At 34.0% G+C, this 22375-nt stretch overlaps 1 protein-coding gene across 1 annotated transcript; it reads right to left on the bottom strand.

The window, feature by feature from the left end:
• Positions 1–2883: 2883 nt before the first annotated feature.
• Positions 2884–9273, bottom strand: LOC110735239 (putative rRNA methyltransferase YlbH). The gene is made up of 10 exons (XM_021915425.1): positions 9000–9273; positions 8792–8883; positions 8583–8690; positions 7845–7949; positions 6842–6946; positions 5446–5584; positions 4207–4322; positions 3785–3841; positions 3267–3513; positions 2884–3181 (listed from the first exon to the last, which is right to left on the bottom strand). The coding sequence occupies exons 1-9, from the start codon at positions 9160–9162 to the stop codon at positions 3436–3438; spliced, it is 963 nt and encodes a 320-aa protein (XP_021771117.1). The 5' UTR covers positions 9163–9273; the 3' UTR covers positions 2884–3181; positions 3267–3435.
• Positions 9274–22375: the final 13102 nt, after the last annotated feature.

Here is a 22375-nt window from a genome sequence, read left to right as displayed (position 1 = left end):
AGTTCACAACCTTCATTACAAGTACTTTTACAACAGGACAATTTTCTCAGATTTTAAATTATTAGTTTTTTTATTAGAAAAGTGAATAAGAAGTACAAGTGAAGAGCAAGTAGCTCTCAAAGCTTAGATAATAAGAATCACAATGTCATGGCCTATTTAAGAAAAGTCTATCTTCAGACCTCAACCTCATGATTAATACCCAATACATAATATTTTTAATCCCTATATTAGCATCTGTTGGTTACCCTATTCAAATCCAATTTCTTAAGAAGACCTCAATTTTACAAACCATCTAACATCTTGTTATAAAATATTAAACAGCCAAGCTAGTTAACCTGATTATCACTGTTCTACACATACCCTGTAGAAACTATGGCAAAACTTTGATAGCTACAAAATCTTCAGGAGCTATAGTGTTCAACTTACCCTACCGAGCAATCTTCATGGCTGGCATCCAACGAGTATCCTCAACCCCATTGAATTCCCAAACAATCATCCACAATTGTGCAACAGAGACATGAGATAGTCTTATTTGTCCTGTAGCAGCCACCATTCTTTCATACATCTAAAATATTTGAAGTTAAATATGTTGAAAATTTATCATTAGTTTAAAACACTTGGTTGAATTCAATCTGTGCTACCTAATCTTTCCACCAGATACGCCAATTATAACCTTGGTATCGAGATCATCAACAAGAGATTCCTGAACTTGAGGATTAACATTGTGACTTACAGCCTCAACTACCTTATTATCCTTATTAGATACGCACAGTTGCAACCGTTAATTCCTAGTTTAACACTCCACCCTCCTCTTTAAGAATTTACATATTGTTCAAGACTAATCCCAGAGTTTTGCGCACAGTTCAAAGTCTCAAGACAAAGTGAAAATGGGCAAACTTTATAATAGCCCTCAAATCATATTCTACACTGCTTTGAGAACAAAATTTTCCACCTCTCCCTGTCTTGCACCATGTAACACGACCAAATGTTCAAAATGTGGCCTTTACATGCTTACTACATACTGTAGCACACTAGCACTACCAGATGAGCCAACTCAAACATCAAACATATCTCCTCACACACCACTTGACTCAATAAAACATATGCATATACCCTTGCTACCACAACTGCTAGATCCCTCACATCTTACATAGAAAATTTTCCATTACCTTTGAAACAGTAATAGCTAGAATCTACTGATTTATAATCAAAATTAATCAATAGATTATTTTAGAGGCAAAAGTTTGATTCTTGATCAATGGTGGAAACCAATTCATACAAAAAGAGTAGCTTTAGGCTACTACTCGGTAAGTAACTAGAGGTTACTTATCTCCTAGAACTTAACTCACAGTATCAGATATACAATTTAAGAGTGCAACTTGCTCTATCTTCATTACATAAAGCAAAAATCTAACATTAATGATATTTGTCTTCTATCACTTCATAGTATCAGTAGGGCCGTCAGGCTCTTTTGGTTTGCCACATTCCTTAGTGCTTCATTAATTCCTTTTGTCTACTTACTCCCTTGCTCCCTGCTGCTGATGATGTTGCTTGTCCCCCTCTCGCTTTCCTTGCTTGTGCCTTGGGTGTAGACTTGGATAGGTGGCTGGGCTAGGTATGCCGGATCCATTACAGAAACCCTATGTTTTTAATGATCTAGCCAGTTGGCTATGCTCACCTCAATGATCTGATGACCCAACACAGTAACATTCAAACCCCCCCCACCTCTCCCCCCACGGTAAGATCCATTGTAAAAATCCTCACCGCTGTATGTTGCCACCTCATCAACCTCCTAACGAAAGCACTACCCATAAATCCACCCAAGGTCCAAGACTCCAAGTCCATCTCCCTGGGGAAAAAAAATGGCTCTTTTTACCCTTTCTTCAATTCCCAATCTAGAACAACCTCCCAAGTCTTGATCCAACCCAAATTCCCCCACGCCTCTTCCTCTCAACAGATGGATTCAGCCCCGAAGGAGACAAAAGTTTCAAGCACCCAACAAGATATACACACACTCCAACATAAGCATCCACGGGAATTTTCAGCAACCCTTTTCCTGATCTCTAATAAATTCCTCATTTCATCTCAAAGGTCAGAAAGAAGATTTCGTCTTCTATCCACATCAAAACAAGACCTCCATATCCATCCCACGCTCAAAGGAGACAAAAAGGTTTTAAACACTCAACAAGGCATACCATCCAAAAAGGCATCTACAAAACTTTTCCCGCCTCTTCTCCAAAACACTAACATAATCCTCACTTATAGACATCTCAAAGAACAGGCAAAGTTCAATTTTTCATCCGCACCAAAGCAAGGGCATGGAACAAGAGAGAGAGGAAAGAGAGTTTGGGAGAAAGAGGAAGACAGGTTGTAATAAATTCAAATCTTGAGCAAATTGAATGCTCTGCCTTATAGCTCAGATCACTGAGTATCTACAGAAACCCATCATTCAAGAACAATTAATCAACTAGATGCCAATAATTCAGCTTTTTTTTTTATTATAATTTTTTATTTTTGAAATAGTCTTTCAAAAACTCTTTCAAAAAGGGCTAACGGGTTACTATATACATTAATTCCCAAAAACCTAAGTTGTTTCTCCTGATGTTTGAGCCTTAATTATTCCATATCAGTAGAATTGGAAGCAAAAACATGTATTAGCACAATCCAGCTTTGTGGATAACTAAAAATAGAAAACTTTAATGGCAGCAATTACAAGAAACAAGTCATAGCTTCTTGAATAAAGTCAATCATTCTATTTTAGCACATGTTAAGTCTTGTAAAAGTTAAATCTGGTTTAGGTCCTACACAGCCTGCTCAAGGCTCCCCCAGTGACAGAAAATTATAAGTGTACTTGTTCTCGTTCCATAAATTTGAGAAAGATGGTTAAGGAAATTGGATCCAATGATGATTCATTTCATAAGAAAAAGTACAATAACATCCAACTCGTCTACAGATTTTTTTACAGCAACAACCCCCCCCCCCCCCCTCTCTCTCTCTCTCCTCTTTCCTCCCTTGAAAAAAAGTAAAATAAATAGAAAGTAAAGAAGGAAACAACAAAGATAATAAAGTAGTAAGAAGGTTTAAACCCTTACACTTAAGTAAATTTTCCATTTCAAGATAACTGCTGCCTTAACTACAAAGTGAACAGTAATTGGAAAGCTCCACTCAAGTTTTATTGGACCTGCAATAGATGCTTAGCCTATGTCAAAGTATTTCTATTATCAATGGTAAAAATGACAAAACATAGACTTGTGTATATAACACACCGTGACAATGGTTTTGATATGTCAGCCTTCAACTTCAGCAGTACATTTTAGCCTGTCGTATACGAAATCAGTCGATGCACATTTCACAAAACACATTTGGTCGGCACGGTCCTGCAGGCACTCCCATTTTTCAATTGAATTCATTCCTTTACAATGCCCAGATAGGTGATTAGCCCTTCTTCTTCTTCATTGCCCACTTTGGCCCATAAATTGCCAAATGTGTTCTACCAAAGCGACGATCAGCTATCTGCAGTATATATACAACCAAGGTAAGATTTCTGACCATTCACTGAAATCTGCATGACATAGTACTGGTATTCTTCTGTTTTAAAGAATTTAGCACAATAAGATAGTGAACAGAAACTATCTTAAAGCTATTTGGATGCATAATAATGTCCAAGAGTCTTCACATCAGTAATTTGTAATTAAAATCCTTGATGCCAAAAAAGTATCTATCTATATTTTACAAATAATATCCCAACCCGAAAGAGTTCATCTAGAGACATAAAGAAACAAACCTTCATAAGGCATCCACAAGAATCCAGCATGTCTGTTCCCAAAGGATATTCGACCACCTGAGGCAAGAGATTTTCAAACAAGAACAAGCAGCAAAGAACCACCAATATCAAGATAGAAAGTGAACAATACTCCTTTTTCTTTCTGTAACTCCTATTTTACTTTTTGCACATATTCTATGTACATTTTTAAGAATAAAGATATTCAATACACATTATGAAACAAAATTAAATAAAATAAATTGATGCTGTGAAGCTACGTACTAAGACAAATCAAGATACCGTGTGTGTGCGTGTGTGCGCGCGCGCATGTGTGTGTGCACGTTTAAAAAAGTATTATATGTTATCTGCATTGAAATCTATAAAGAATTCAAACAAGACTAAAGAAATGGAGGGAATAGTAAAAGCAAAAAAATAAAGCTTACAATAAACGCATCTTCTCCAACCAAGGGGGAATCTGATAATTGGTTCATAAGTATTCCATAATCCACTTTCATGTATGGAGGTGTTACACTAATGTAGTCAAAAGTTGTATCACCGCCTGCAAGAAAGCAATAAAATTAAGAATTGAGACAATTTAAAAGTGAAAGATTCATAACACCTTATCATTTATAATTAGACCGAGCAAAATTTGACCCAACCCATAATTCGGCCTGAAAATAAGGGGTGTTAACACAAAATCTGACCTGTAACCTGTAATTGACCAAACCTAGAAAAACCATAAATAAAAGAATCAAACCCAACCAGACACAAACCAACCCTGACAACATAGTATTATAAAAAAAAACAAAATTAAAAATTAAAAAAATAATAATAAACTCACAAAAATACCCTTTAAGAGGCAACAACCAAAAAAAAAAGTTGTGTTGTACTTTTGTGCCTTAATATTTAATTAGGATGAGATATCCTTGAATCGGCGTCAATGGTCAATTAATATCAATAATTTGCATTTCAATATTTGTAGTCTGATAATTACAAACTCGTTCAAAGAAACTTAACTAATTTTTAATACCATAATAGGCAGATTATTAGTGTTTTTTTTCCCTTTTCCTTTTTTAAATTTACAACACTAAAGATAAAAGTAACCTTAACAGTTAACATAACTCACCGACCTGTAACCGGAACATTCTAGGTTAAGATGGACGTGTAAGTATTGTGATAATGTTTATGAGAGTTCTTCATAGTCTTTTAAAGGGATTAAAAATAAAAAAAAATAAAAAAAAAGGGCTGAATTTGACTGTCTTACCCTAAAAATTCATGTTACAGAGTATGATAAATGATGCACTAATGAGCTGGGTGGTCAACATCACTCAGAATCAATCGTGTAATATGAAAGCTGATTAATACAACATTTTGGAAGTTATCAGTTTTGATACATTCTTTCAAGACACTCAATTCCAGGACATTGACTTGTCAAACCACCAATATGCTAACTCTAATAAATATATTACCCACCAAAAAATAGCATATAATGAAGGGGCAACAAACAGTCCAAAAGCTAAATCTAATAAATACTGAATGGTAAAAATTGAGACAAAATTCAAATGGACCATCTCATGACACAAGCAGCAGAAGGAAATTCAGGTGTAAAACATCAGTAATAACGGACTCATGCACCTATTAAACTGAAAGCGAAAAAAAAAAATGGTCATAACAGTACACACCTACAAACTGCTGAGCTCGTTCCAAGAAATTTTCAACAGTGACAGTATGTATAACTGATGAATCAAGAAACCCTGTCCATTGTAGATTTGGCTGCAGAACATTTGAAACCACCCATGGATCCATCTCAATAAAATGCACCTGAGCATTGGCAACACCAATTCTAGATGTTTCAGGATAATACACATAGAACTCCACAGAATTAGCAAACAGCAGAATTTTGTGTTTAAAATTACGAAGTTATTTTTATAAGTCATTTTTACAAAATACACAATGAGTAGAATATTCCTAAGCCAAATAAAATATATAGGTCAAACTAACTTATTTAATTTGATCCACATTATTGAATTTTTACATATCTGTACATCATCTCATTCAACACTAAGAAACTAAGAGTAGTTGTCTTCTTCCAATAGCAAATACTCCCTCCATTTTTAAATACTTGCTCCATTTCTCCATGTGTGGAGTTTTAGGAGAAATTGGAGAAAGTAATAAAATATGGAGGTAGTGGGGTATGTGGAAAAATAAAATATTGTTAAAAGCAAAAGTAGTGGAGAGAATTAGAAGAGATAGATTACAAAATTAATAAAATTTGATTTATGTTGGGTCCACTAGGTGAGAGAAATGAATTAAATATTGTAAAAGCTTTCCAAATAAACAAATGGAGCAAGTATTTAAAAACGGCCGAAAAAGGAAAGTGGAGCAAGTATTAAACGGAGGGAGTGGTGGGCAAATGTAAAGCCAGCTAATACTAAGAGAGTAAGAGTAAGAGCACATTACAGCTACTGTAAATGATAAAGTAGATAATTAACTCATTACAGCAAAACAAGATTAATGATACCCATGAAACGAGTGATAACGGTGGGTGAGCATATAAAATAAGATTACAAGAGGCAGATTTTGATGTTCCATTTACGCACATAGCTAAGATATCCTAGTATCCTACTATATATTATGGACCAGAAGGAGTAATTTGTCAACTATTTAGGGCGTGTTCGGCAAAATATAGTTGTGAAGGGTGATGTTAGCTATGAAGATAGTTGTTATCTGTGTAGGTAGCTTTTAACTGTATAGGTAGCTTTTAGCTGTCAAAAAACTGTTAGCTGTGAGTATAGATAATTTAGGTATGAGTGTTCGGTAAAGTAGCGGTTGACTAGTTGTTACATATAAAAATAAATATTTAATTTTTAAAACTATAGATTAAATTTTCAAAAGCTACCTCAAAAGCTATCTCTAATTTCAAACGCTAATATTTCTAACTTTTCATAAAAACAACCTCCACCACTAAAAGCTACCCTAACCACTACTTTGCCAAACACTCACATTTTTTATGAAGTAGTGGTTTGACTTAAAGCTACTCAAACACTAGCGCCAAATACGCCCTTTAGTGGTACTCACCTCAGAACAACCTCGACTCAAAGCTTCAATGCCAACTGAACCAGTGCCACTATACAGGTCCAACCAGCGACCGGGTCTTAAAGATGCAGGGCAGCCACCAGCCACCTGATAAGAAAATTGACGAGTAGTTTTCAACATATGGAAAGTGAACAAGAAGAAGATAACCAGAATTTATTTTTCACTTGTAAGATAATTTAAAGCACAAATTATAAAAAGGAACATTTGTGAAAATTTTCAATGAAAAATTCAACCAGTATATACCTTAAAATGTTTTTTTTAGAAAACCAATTTTCTATATTGGTATAAGATCACTAACAATGATTAACCATAAAAGAGAGCAATAGAGAAAGAGGGAAGTAAGAATTAGTGACTTTAAATAAAAATAGGTCTTCATTTTTATGTTAAATACCTACTAATCTTTTTGACTTTTTGTGGTTTGTGATAACACGTTTAATTTAATAGAGAAAAACAGTGTGTGCTAAACTTTGTTCCGCTCTTACACATTTGAATTTAAATTTTATTAAATAATTGAAAAAAAAAATAAACAATTAACATATATCTGATAGCAACACAATAATGCGAGGTCTTAATGTTTTAGTGCAAATAATGTCCATAAAAAAACAAGGAAAGTACAACATTAAGGACAAAGGGTTAACTAAAGAATAATTAACGCAAAATGAACAAAAGTCAATCAGGCTAAACTTCACTTAAGCCCAGACAAGGCATTAATCCTGTTTAAAACTTTAAAACAACACCCTATTTGGTCAACTATAAAAATTTCATTCCTTTCCATCCGAGACACCTAAGGAAACCAAAATCAATGGAACACAATGCCTTCATCATCTAAGCTCACCCATATTTCGCATATAACAACATATTAAGAAAAAAATAGAAATAACATTATTTGGTTTCTTTTCTCATAGCCCTTGGGTATAGGTTTATGCACCAAAACCTCCTCAAACCTTAATGCACACACAACAAAACAAATTCCGGAAAACAATACCTGCAATATATCAAATGCAGCACCTTTAACTACCTCCATCATGGGACGAACATCCATGCCTACAGGCGATAAGAGTTTCTTCCTTTTAGCCTTCCCAGCCAGCACCTAATTAGACAATGCACTTATTCATGGAGCCTTCAGTGGAAAACAAAATAAATCTCAAGCAATCCAAGGTATAGAAAGAACATTCATTAACCTAAAAATGCTAATTGATTTCACAAAGTTGGTTTACAAATTCAGTGAATTCAGCAGCTGGCGTGCAGTTTACAGAAAAGAAGTGATTATAAAAGATGCAAAAGGAGAAAACCAACCACCTTATATTATACTCCCTCCGTCCCCTTTTGTTTCCTTTTTTTAAAGATTATTCTATACTATAAATGGCCATGAAGGATCACCACCCGAATATTCACTATAATTGGTCCCACCGAATTTGTTTCTTATCAACTCCATCCAACCAAAAACTAAATTGTAACTCAGCTCTATAGGCAACAAAGGGAGTACCAATTAGCATATATTGCATAAAATTAATGGAAAAAAAATGACAAATTTGCTGGTTCTTGATCAGCCAAATAAATGGACAATCATGTTTTACAAGAAAAAAATCTCTGGCTTAAATTGTTCTCTAAGAACCAAATTAAACTAATTTGAAGAGACACGTACCGCAAAACAAATTGCATATTTGCATCACACCACAATCATACAATTCCTCTTAGAACAAAATGAAGCAAACGTACACACCTGCAGCAATTTATGAGTGGTACGAGGCGGCTTTCGGTCTTCCTTGACCACTAGCTGTTTTCCTTTACCTTTTCCCACGCCCTGCTCACGCTCCTTTCTCCTACTTCTCTGTAACACCCACCCAATAAAAATCAGCACAAATTCATAATTAAAAGTAGTTACAATTCAGTGATGTTTCTTATGATAAAAGAAATACAAACTTATGATACCTTAACGGGCTCAGAAATGAAGTCATTAGGGTCAAGGCCGTAGCGGTCGAAGAGCTCTTGCTTCTCCTGACTCGATATCGCATCCTTTGAACCTTAAACAATCAATTGCAAGTATATATAACAAATTCAAATGCTAGAATTGGAAAATTAATTGTCAAATTCAAGAAAAAAGTAAGCAAATTAAGAAATTTAGGGGTGAAAATTGTACCGGAAGAAGAGACGATTACAGAAGAGCGACGGCAATTCGTGGGCGTAAATTTGGGGGTGATTTTGAAGAATGGAGATAGAATTGAACAAGAATTAGGGTTGAGAGGGGTTTTGAGTTGAAGAGGAGAGAGAATTGGAGGGAGATTAGGAGATGATGCCGCCATTGTTCTTCCTCTACTGGGTTCAACTTCACTGCTCTTTGACGCTTTGCAAGTTTGTGATGTCAATTGCCACAAACGGTTTAGGTAATGTAGGGCTTGTTTGGCATCATTTTTTTTTTCAGTTTTTTTTTTTTTTTTTTAAACTAAAAACCAAAAACAGGAAACAAGAAAAAGGTATTTCCACTATTCTGTTGTCAGTTTTCAAAATTATCATGATTTTAATAAGTCTAAATAATTTTTGATTTATTATGTGACATATATAATATACTTTTTAAAAACAAAAAACCAAAAAATAGAAAACCACAGCGATGCCAAACGAACCCGTAATTACTTACTTCCTCCGTTCAATTAATATTGCAACAACAAGGCTGTTCAATTTCGGATATCCGATCCGAAAATTCGAATATCCGAACTTTTCGGATCGAGAAACTGCAATCCGAATCCGATCCGAAATTTTCGGATCGGATAGTCGGGTTTTCGGATCGGGTAGTTAAAATTTTCGGACAAAATCCGATCCGTATCTGATCCGAAATTCCGAAATTTTTTCGGATATCCGATCCGAAATATCCGAAACCTCAAAAATCGGATCGGATATCCGAAATTTCGGATCGGATTTTCGGATCGGATATTTCGGACCGGATATTTTTGAACACCCTTAGCAACAAGGAGGAAATTATGCATTTTAAAGCACATTACTTCTAATTTACTTAACGTATAAATCTATATTATAAGGTCAAACAAGAGTGATGAACAGTGCAAAAAGTCCATTGTTGCAATATTAATAGAACGGAGAAAGTATTACCTAAACCATTTGTGATTATATGGTTACTCGATTAGTATTATGGGTTACTACTAATCTACATGGTGTGGCCAGCTAGGCAGCTACACACAAGATGGCTGATTGATTATACTCTATCCTTTATGTGAATCCTCACATTAATTTAGTTACAGTTTTTTTTTAAGAAAAATGCTATATATAGCCCTAAGGGCTACATATAAGCATCAAATTTAGGAAATTTTGTCTAGAATTACCCGGAAGATAGGGTGTTTTGTTAACAACTACCCATTTTTTTTATTTGTTTACAACTACCCGGAAGATGGAAAACGTTTGGGTTGCACTACCCAATAACGTTTTCCGTCCATTTTACACGTTAACTGGGCCCACTAGTTCACTTTTCCCACCTAAATTACTTCCCCCTAACTACCTTTTCTCTCTCCTCTTCAATTGCTTCTTAATTTTCCCTCCTTCTCAATTAAAAAAATTAGATTCAATAATTCAAGCAATTGAACAAAAAATCAGGTAATCTTTCACACTTATTTTCTATATTATTGTTTTTCGCATTTGTCTACAAGTTTTACTTGAATGCAATTTAAAGAATAAGGGTTTCAATTTCTGATTGTAATTAAGGTTTATGGGTTCAATCGAATTTGGGGGTTTCGATTTCTAGGGTTTAGCGATTCAATTGAGTCCATGGTTTAGGTCCCTTAGGATTAAAGATTGAATTGTGAAGCATTTTTGAGTACTTTTTATAACTAATTGACATTGTTAATGGTAGGATGTCGAGTTCAACATACCACTCCTGTATGTAATATCATCCCAACAAGTGCAGTTGTGGAATTCCACCAAAATTGGAGACATCGTGGACTACTAAAAACCCTGGTAGAAGATTTTTGGCCTGTAAATTCTATAATGATGCATCTGGTAGAAGAGGATGCAAATTCTTCAAATGGATTGATGAAGAAATACTTGAGTGGCAGAGGGTTGTTACAAATCAACTAGTGTTGGACAAAAAGTTGATGCAAAATGAGATTGGTTTACTGAAACAACAAGTTTTCATGCTTCAAGATCAAAAGGCAAGGGTGGAGAGTGAAAAAAGAGAGACTAACCAAGAAATGCAAGACACTCTCTGCTGCTATGAAGAAAGCAAAGGCAGGTGACTATGGTGGCATTTCAGGACTAATGCAGTTGGTGGTAGTTGTTGTAATTGGAATGATGTTAGGTTATTTAAGGAAGACAATGATGTAGTAGGCAATTTAGTAATGATTGGTATTACATTTGCACTGTATGAGTAGCATGTGTCACAGATTTTGGAATGTAAGCAAAGTGCAAATGCTAACCTTTATCTATGTAGGTTGTATTATTGCCATTAACATGAAATGAAATTATGCTTTGAACATTTCCTTTTGCAATGCCAAAATTTGGCATAATTTGTGCACAATTATAATAAAAAAAAGCCTTGCATTTCAAGTTCTAAAATAATTACAAAGGCTAAGTGGATTTGTTCATCATCACTTAATAAAAAATAGGCTACATCAATCTAATTCAAGGTTGAAGTACATGTAGCCTCACTAAAAATAGAAAGATTGTTCACAAAAACAGAAAATAACTAACACAAAATCAAGAACATAACCAAAGCACATAAATCTAATCTAGGGCATCCCAATTTTGACTTAATTGGTAGCTTGGCTGTTGAAGGTGATGCCTTGGACTTCATTGTGGCACTTCTTTGAGGCTGAGATTGGGTGGGCTGGGTTGCTTGACTTGATTGTGGTGGAGCTACACCTTGTGAGCTTGCCTGACTAGGAGCAGCTTGGATGTGGATGCCTCAGTTTCAGGGTTATTCTTTCCCTAACACACAAAGCAACAACACAAACCTTATTAGAACATGTCATAATAAGTAACTAAACAATGTACAAGCCAACTTTAATCTTCACATACCTTTTTCACAGCTCTGTCCCAAATTTTCTTTCTTTAAAGTACATTTCAAGGCTTCATTGATGGAGGTCTGCCACCTTTATCAACCTCTTTGGGTGGTGCTGGGTTCTTGCACTTGTTCTTGTAATGGCCTGGGACTCCACAGTTAGTTAGAGCACTTTGGTGCTTTCTTAGGCTTTTGGGATGACTCAACTCCTTCCCTTTCACCCTGTTCTTGTTTCCTTTTCTTAAGGGAAGGTATTCCTGGCATTTTTCTCATGACATGTGGTGTAGGTTGCATCAAATCAGTCCTCTTTTCCTATTGTTTCATACCAGGCATTGGTTTGATACTTAGAGTATATGCCTCCAGGTATCTGTCCATGCTGTAGAAGTCATCCACAATTTATTATCACAGCCCAAGCATGTGCACAAGGGATCCCAGTGAGCTCCCATCTATAACATGTACAAGTTTTCTCAACCAGATTCACCACAAACCTATCACTGTAGTAATCCACTTCCCATGTGTCCATCCTAGAAGGGATTACATCACAGTTTGCAGCCAAAGTTGACACAAATTGGAACACTTAGGACACATAAGGCATAAATCTGCCTTCATGACTTTGACCACCTTCCCATTTCAGAGTGTTCCTCTTCATGACATACCTCCTAATCCATTCTAGACAAGTGATTATAGGTTTGTCTCTGGCTTCTTTCAAAACAACATTGAAACTTTCACATATGTTGTTTAACAACATATCAAATTTGCTATGAGTGGAAAATGCATACTTAACCCAATGCCTAGGAGGAATTGCAACTAAATAGTGGAATGCATCTTCAGACAACTCTTTGATCTTTAGCATGTTCAATTCAAAATCAGCCTAAAAATGATTAAAATGATGTGTTTTTTTTATCAATATGCAAACATTGCTCAAAGTAATAACAAACAGTGACCAAAGTTAAAAATCATTACCCTTGTTGTTGACCTTGCTGACTTCCAGAAAAATTCTTTAAAGGCTTCACCACCAAACTTGAGCTTAAAATTGGTCCAAATGTGCCTTACACAAAACCTGATTTCAGCATCAGGAACCACAACAGCAAAAGCTTCCAATAGTCCCTGTAAAAAGGCATAACTTAGGCAATTCATTACACAAATATTGGCAACATGTTAAAAAAAATAAGGCAATTACAGAAAAGCTAAGTACCTTTTTCCTATCTGACTTCAAAGTAAGGCCCTTCCCCCTTGGTTTCTCAATGTCCTTGATTAGGAGCTCCAAGAACCATATCCATGTATCCTTGTTTTCCACTTCAACCACTACCTAAGCCACTGGGTAGATATTATTATTACCATCCTTACTGACAGTAACTAGTATCATACCAAGGAAAGCACCCTTCAAATGACACCCTTCTATTCCAATCACAGGCCTACAGCCCCTCTTGAACCCAACTTTGCATGCTTCAAAGCACACATACATCTTCTAAAAAATGGGGGGAGGGTTTTCAATCCCTTCTAACACCACAATGGCTGAAGAACCAGGGTTGTATTTAAGCATAGTCATCCCATAATCACACACCCTTGCATACTCCTCGGCAGAATCACCATACAAAATCAACTTTTCCCTTGCCCTAGCAAACCAGACCTTATAGTATCCAATACGAACCCTTAAATCCCGTCTATGAACACTTTCAACTTCCAAGTAGGGTCAAATCTCCATTCATCTAAGTATCTATCTGCTAGATACTCTGATGTAACTTTTGAACTCTCATGATGAAATCCACAAGTATGGTTCAAATTCAAATTTCTGATTTGGAGAGTATGCTCCATTCTTGGCTGCCTCCACGGAATCTTGAAGTTACACTTGTTCTCAGAGTTACATGAACAAACTATCTTCCCATGCTTCTTGTCCCATGGGCACTCACATTTGTTTTTACAGTAAACACTCACCTTACTCTTCCCATTATGCAAAAAATAATAATCATAATTGTTTTCAATGTTATGACTCCTAATTGCTTTTCTAACAACTTCAACAGTAGGGAACTTTAACTAACCCTTTAACAAAACAAATCTTTCTCTTGAAATCAACCTCAGGATTAAAAGTGGGATTAGGATCTACCTCATCATCTGAGCCTTGTAGAGACCTTAGCTCTTCTGAGTCATATTCCACCTCCACAGCATCACCTCCATTGAATTCTTCCTCTTCTAAGATGTCTTCACCTTCAACAGCAAAGTCTTCATCTAAAGCTGACCACTCAGATTCATCAGACCGCTCAACCTCCCCACTCCAATCTTCCCCATCAACACCTAGATCAGTCACTCTTTTTTATTTTGTCTTTCTGTCAACCTGTCCTTTACCCTTACCCTTACCCTGAGACTTAACTTGCTTACCCTTTTTGGCTACAGTTTTCTTTGAATTTCCCTATGAACAAAGTGTTTTATTTCTAGGGGTAGGTGTTTTTAGAGGGGATGAGCTGCTAGGGTTCAGTGGAGGAAGAGAAGAAGAACTGGGCAACTGGCTTTTAATTTTTGGACTAACAGAGAAAGTAGGGGGAGGGCTTTCTGTGGATATCATTGGGCTTTTTTGTAGCTGGCTGATATGGCTATCATACTCATCTTGGGAAATCACAACAACTTCCCCATCATCAACATCTAGTTTGCCTTTTTTGGGAGATAACCTCAAACTCCACCTAACAGGCTTCACTTCTTGTTTAATGATCTTCAATTTTTTGTTAGGTGGTAACAAAGAACTATTAGGGGGTGGACTGGGTTGAATGTTTGGTTCTGGTTTAAGTGTGACAAAAGATAGCTTGGTTGGGTTCTTTGTCCTTGGACCTAGGCCATGTTGAATAGGCTGGACTGGGTTTGGTTTCTCAAATAAGGCCCAAACTATAACTCTATCATTCAGATCCCTACTGTTGACCAAGTCAATAATGTCATCAAATGTCTCCACCTTCCTCCTTCCATTTGTTAAGTTTTTGTCATGTAATCTGTACCACACACTGAATGTTGGGGTACCCTACTACACACTAAATCATATGCATATATTACCCACTTCCTCAAATTCATAACATTCATTTCCTTCAACCAACAACTCATCCTCATAAACATTCCTCCCCAAACATAGGTTGTCCTACCCTTGCTGTATTCAAATTCTCCCCCAACCCAGATATTCATATCAACATATTCTGGAAGCTCCCTACATCATTTATGAAAGAAATTATTTCAATACCAACATCAAGATGCACAATTATCTAAGTTCAGCACCCATTCAGTCAAACAACATGCACAACAATAAAAAAGCAGGGCAAAGCAACCAAGCAACAGATGCACAATTATCTAAGCTCGATCAACAACAACCTAAATAAAGTTTTTAGTTTATTGTTAATTAATTATGTGATAAAGCATTTCAATTGTTTAATTGTCCAGCCAATTTTATCAATTAAAAAGTTAGGGTTCCAAATTCGAGTATTAAAATAATTAGGGCTTTCTAATTTTCTTCATTATTTATGGAAAAGGACAGAATTTTTGGTGAAAACACTAATGTACCTTGAAGGTCCTCCCTTTGCTGCAGTCAATTAAGTATTTACCTCGCTTTCCCCTTTTGTTCATTTCTGTAGATTACCTCATTTAAACCAACTTACCCAAAAAAGCTAAAACATGAGTTGGAAGAAAGAGATAAAGCAAAGACAGGGATGGTAGGGCTACGAATTTCTGAAAAAGGGACGAAGATGATGTTGAATATTCGCTGCTTAGGTCAGAATTGGTTGAAGGTCAATGAAGAGTGTGAAAGAGTAGAGAGGAGAGAGAAAAGATAGTTGGGGGGAATTAAATTTGGTGGGTTAAGTTAATTGTTAGGCCCCACTAACGTGTAAAATGGACGGACACTAGTAGAAAAAATGTTATTTGTAACTGGCGAAATTGACTTTTTGTAACTGACATTGTTGGTTGCGAATGCCACCGTTACAACTAGTGAAAATTATTCGTAACTGGCTAATGTTAGTTACAAATAATGTACTATTCGTAACTGGCTTAACCTAACGCCAGTTACAAATAGTCTATTTTTCTAGTTAGAAAGCATACTATTCGTAACTAGCATTAAATACGCCAGTTACAAATAGAGTACTATTTGTAACTAGCAAAACCTAACACCAGTTACAAATAGTGTTTTTTTTTTTTTGTAAAAAAAAATAAATAAAATGAAAGCAGTAGCAAATTCCTCTACTACCACCACCCGTACACTACATTTTTTTAAAAAGTTAAGACCATAAATTATAAATAAACTTTTATAAGAACTGATGTACTTGTAAATTACAAACATGTCTCACAATTTACAATAAATAATACTCTATATCTAATAAAAAAAAAGCTAGTTAGCTAAATGATACAATGTCAACCTTCAATTTTGACGATTTTGTCTCTATCTACTTCACAAATTTGACTTGTCTCTCTGTATGAATTTTCAAGTACGCGAAAAATCAGAGCTGATCGGAAACTTACTAGAAGTCATGCACCAGCTCGATCAACTAGCTAGCCTCTTGAGCTCGATTTGACATTTCACATCCTGAAAATGAGAATGTACAAATTATAGTAATGAACCAATTAAAGAGTTATATTTCCAAGAGAATTTTTAAGCCTAGAACATTATATTGCCCATTAGAAGCCTATAACATGTTGTCCTTTAATTTAAGAAATGTAAGTAAAGTAAGAGCCATGGTAGTACTTACAAATTTTTACTGATTTTATTTTATAAAAAGTTTTCTGCAAGGTGATAGTTTGATAGCTATAAGAGCTCAGATTCAGATTTCTCAACTAATATATAATTTAAACTAAATTCTTAAATTAAAAAAATATCATAAAGATGGATTAGCAAATTTTTTAAAAATAACAAGAAATAGAAGCTAACATACATACGAGTAATGAAAGCAAATTTTATAGGAAACCAATGAGATTTTATCGAAATTCTGCATAGAAGAATCAAAATATTTAACTTACATGCTTCAGTTCCTTAATTGTCGAACAAAAAATGATGAAGCAACGATAATACCTTGTAGATGTCAAACCAATAAGTGCGCTTAACAGGATACATGACTCTCTAGCCTGAAGGGATAGGACTATGCAGTACAACAGATTGACCATAAAAATATTATCTTTCCGCTTAGCACCATAGTTCTTTTCAAAAATCTTATAAGCAGCTTCAATGTCCGCATGAGAGCTAGTGCATTACTCAATCAGGGTTCATGCTCGTATGAGAGCTAGTGCATTACTCAACTTAAAAAAAAAAAAAAAAAAGCAAAGTCAGCGAGCACCCAACTGCAATTATTGGACACATAATGGTGCTTATCAAGTGTTACGAAAGAAGTTACTAAATGTCTAAAAGGAAATATACAAACTCTAGGTACAACTTTACAGGTGACACAATCATACAACTCAAACAAGAGAACAACATTACCTAGACAAATCAACCGCAGATCCGAGTCCCAAACTAAGAAATCTAAAGCCTTGCGGCGTATTAGTTGCTTAGTGCCAAATAAATCAAAATAAGTGGCTGTTGAACAGTGGTAAGACTACAAATTTATGAACACACATGTAAGTTTGTGGGTCATTTGTAGTACTTCAGCATGAAAAAAGACCAAACTTTGCATTTCATAATTGTATAATACAAAGTATATAATGTGTGTCAAGGTCTTCTTTTCCACCTTATTAAAATAAATTTCAAGAATAATAGATTTAGATAAAGGAAACAAAGTCCAAGTGAAGAACATTTTAGAAGAATTCAGATAAGGACCAGCGTACAAAGTTTAATTAATTGATACCAAGGAATATAATGAGCAAATAAATGTCACCAACTAATTGAACATGAAATGCATAGAAGTATAGAACCACCAAACTGAGATATTGAGACGAACATGATTTGAACTGAAAGGTAGAGACGAAACTGACTAAAATGGAATCAATAGAAAAATAAGTTCAAAATAACAAGGCCTAACTCTAGCAACAACGTTACCAATGTCATTTCTTTCAATGCCAATACATTCAAGAGACAACTCAACGTCCTTTTGATAACAAAGAGCTTCTCAATCTATCACCACTGCATAAGGTTCACATATCAAACATACAAAACATCAACTGTTGAGCAAAAGAGCTTAAAACCATATCTTTCAATAACCTATGACCCATGAACATATAGCAATTGAAAGGATCCCAAAACATCAATTGTTGTCACAAAATAAAGAAAAAACCTCTCACAGCTTACAATAGGATGAACTGACAGCTTGATTCCTAAGATCGAGTTTAGCTGTTCAGGAAAGAAACGGCAGAAAGCTAAGTAACTCCACTCATATTAGCAAAGATAAGGCTATTCAGGTCTCAAACATGGAGTTGGAAACCATAAGAAACAGGAAAATCGAGAAGGTTAGCATCATTTAGTCTATTCCTCTCAAATCTTTGATTTCAATACCTTATAATGGATGACATACTTTTTCAACCCCTGCATTTGACCAACAAAACCAAAAATTAAATCGAGGTGTATGTATATATAGAACATATATTGCCCCTTTAAATCTCTAAAATTTAGAGCTGAAATAGAGACATGACACTTATGTCAGTTTACTACCACTTTCTTCTCTAGCATTTAGGACATATAACAAGGCTCAATTTGAAATTGTAGATCTTTCATAATACGAAGCATATGCTTTCCCATTAGCAGGAAAAGAAGAGACAAATCTCCATGCTAATTAACCACACCTGCGATATGTAATTTCCCATGGATTTTTAAAAAAGAAACGGCTCAATTACAGCCAGAAATCACAAGAACGAATAGCAAAACAATTTTCCATAAAATTTCAAACATATAAAGTAAAATCAAAAATAAAATTCAAACATATCAATATCCACTTCGATATTACTTGATAATGAATTCTCACCACAACAGTTAACAAATTCAACTAGAAAGTCATCCACTTTGACTATCTCACAGCTAAATTAGATATAAATTCATGCAAATTGGATAGTGTAATTTTCTAAACAATCTTAGAGAAGATTCAAAACCCTAAAATTTAATAATCTAGAAATCAATGAAGAAAAAAAGGCCGAAATTGGGGATTTAAAGTGAAAAACCTTTCCTGCTGCGAGATTCAAGCTTGCAATGTATGTTGAAGGAGCTTCTTAACCTCTTCTTCAGTCGACATTAGAGAGATCTCTACTTGGAGTAAGGAAGCGAGATCGAGAACTCGAGAAGAGGAGGAAAAGAGCGGTTTTATGTGTGAAAAAAATGGGAAAAAAAAAATTTAAGAGTGAAGGTAAGAGGAAGTATGCGTAATGTGTAACAAAGAAAAAAAATTTAAGTCTTTTGTTCCTTTCTTTAAAAAAATATAAAAAAAAATTATTTCTTTAATATTTGTAATTAACGTTTGTAAGCTAGTTACAAATTTTTGGTCAAAAATTCTTTGACTTAATATTTGTAACTGGCGTTTGTAAGCTAGTTACAAACTTTATAGTCAAAGTTTATTTGGCTTAATATTTGTAACTGACATTTATTTAGTAAGTTACTAAAAAAACTTCAAACAATGATAAACCACATATTAGTAACTGACATTTACTACGTCGGTTACTAATGTCATGAAATTTGTAACTAGCATTATCTTAGTCGGTTACTATTGATGCTTTCGTAACTAGCACAACATACGTCAGTTACTAATAGGGCGTTACAAATAGCATTTTTTCTACTAGTGGGAAAACGTTATTGGGTAATGCTACCCAAACGTTTTCCATGTTCCGGGTAGTTGTAAACAAATAAAAAAAAATGGGTAGCTGTTAACAAAACACCCTATCCTCCGGGTAGTTCTAGACAAAATTTTCTTAAATTTACACTTGAAAATTGTAAAAAGTTCATAAATCATAAAAATATAAACACTAATTAAACTGATTTACGCTGTTTTTGTCATGAATTTCTACTTTTATATAATTTCCAAAAGTGTATTTAATGCTTATATGTAGCTCTTATGGCTACATATAACATTACCTTTTTTTTAGTAAAAAGCTAGGGGTATACTTAATGTACAATAGTCTTTTGTACACCACCAATATTTTTACGCCAACTAAACAAATCATATTAAATACAGGAGGAAAGTTGAAATTTTAAGAGGGAAAAATAGGAGGGATTTTTTTAAGCTTTTTCCCGGGTAGGAAGCTTTGAAGCGGGAACAATTGGGTTGGCGCCAACATATAGCATTGGAAAATGGGAATCCCATCCTTTCTGCATTCAATTCTTTGACCTTTGTTATGTTCAACCTTTTTGCTTTTTCTTTAAAATCTATACTAATATATTAAAAGACGTTTATAAAAATGTCAATGTGCCACGTAGACTTTTCTATATTACACCATGTCACTTCACAAACAATTCATGACAAACACTTCATAACGCCACATCTCATATTATTAAAAATATGAAGACTCGGAGATTTGAACCCCAAACCACTCATAACAAAATTGACTTTACAACCATCTAAGCCAATTATCACACATATTTTAAATATGAAAGAGAAATATACAAAAGTGTATATAATTATTTAAAAAAACAATCACATTCATTCTTGATCTTTCAATCCAAATTTATATATAAATACATACAAGTATTATAATGTAGAATAAACACAATAAAAAGTCCAAAATTAGTTTTTTTTTTTTATTAGAATATACTCATAATATGGTTTCAAAAAAATTAGAATTAAAATAAAAGATCCATAACAAAAAAAATTAACATGTCTTTTAAAGTGTCTAAAATAAAAATGAAATTATTCAAAGGTTACACAGGGCAAAGCCTGGGGTCACACACTAGTTCCATTGTTAAACCTTGGTGTGGCTTTTATCTTCTTCTATTGCCATCCATTTTTCCCTTTTTTTTTCTCTCTCTCTTTATATTTCAAATTTTGTTTCTGTAATTTCAATTACTAATTTTATCAACCATGTTCTACGATATGTTCTAATTTGATAATATTTTCAGAAGTTTTTTGCAATTTTTCGTCTTTTAGGAGATGATTCATCATTTATCTTTATCCATAGCGACAACAAAAAATTAGGCGCAAAAAATAAGGACTAGAGAAAGAATTTTTCAAAAAATAAAAGGATTAGCAAAAGAAAGTGGAAGTTGGGAAAGAATTAGGCGCACTAATGAAGAATTAAAGTTGTGGGTTTTTTTTTTTTTTTTTTTTGAGGAGGTTGCTGAGGAAATTTTAGTAATGGAAGAATACTGTGATAAAGGTGCCAGCTAGAATAGGAAAAAATAAAAAAATAAAAATTGTGGAAGCTTAAAAAATCGTAAGCCTAAAGTTTTGATATCATATTAGATCTTGTGAAACTCTTCAAATTGGATTGAATTTCAGAGTTAGGAAACTCAAAAGATAATTATACAAAATATATCACATATATTGTAAGATAACATAATATCTTATCATATATTCTATACGTTGATTTAACTTAACATTACTATGATTTAATTTGAGAAAGAGAAAAAAAATGGATTTAATTTCGTGCTAGCATTTCGATTTTAATCTCAACATTATTTCGTTATATTCAGAAATTGAAACAAGGAAAGGTTATTACATTTTGGTGTTTGGAGTAATGGTTGATTATTGCCTTGCAAATTCATAACTTTGAAGAATTTATAAGTTGATTGTCTTGCAGCAAATGGCGGACGAAGCTAAAAGAAGACTGAAGTTAATTTCCTAAAGATTATTTGATGGTTGTTAGTTTCAATTTTTGTAAAACATAAATGATTCATTCATTACTTTTGTTAGGTATGATTCTATAAAATAAAAAATGATTACTTTAACATTAAAAATTTAACTTAAAATAAAAAGAGAGAAAATTTTCGCTAAAATTCAATACAAATGAACTCTTAATGGTGGTAAAATTTCATGTGGCACCAACATTTAGCTTTGGAAATTGTAATTAAAAGAGAAAACGTAATCTCTTTTTTCACCATTATCGCATATCTACCTAAAGTTTCTTCATCTCCTTCAATATAATAAAATTTGATAAATTCATTCATCTACAGATACTAAGAATATTCAGTGAATATTTTTATTAGTAACTTGATACCAAGAAATATAATTCAAAAACAAGTCTATGGCACCACTTGACTCTGCATCTTGTTTCATTCAATATCGACTACGTGCAATAAATTTATAAATAAAATGAATGTATTGATTATTTGATCTTATGACCATTGTATTTTATAAGACTAAACAATGCAATTTTTATTGTTGTTTTTTAAACTAATATATTTGACTAGTATCAACATTTGATAATTCTTATTATAAATAATATTAAAATAAGTCACGGGGTATTAAAAGTAAACTAGGAATAGCTGAAATAAAAGTGGAAATTATACCAATGAAATTAATTAGGGCTTTATTGTCATAAAAATATTTAGATAATAAAATACAAAGTCTATTGTACGCACACTTTATTGTAAAGGAAGAAACAAAATTTCAAATGGTAAGAGATATATTAACATGGATACTCCG

This window comes from Chenopodium quinoa, unplaced genomic scaffold (genome assembly GCF_001683475.1).
Source record: "Chenopodium quinoa cultivar QQ74 unplaced genomic scaffold, ASM168347v1, whole genome shotgun sequence".
NCBI classification, from domain to species: domain Eukaryota; kingdom Viridiplantae; phylum Streptophyta; class Magnoliopsida; order Caryophyllales; family Amaranthaceae; genus Chenopodium; species Chenopodium quinoa.
This window is presented reverse-complemented; position numbering and strand designations above follow the sequence as displayed.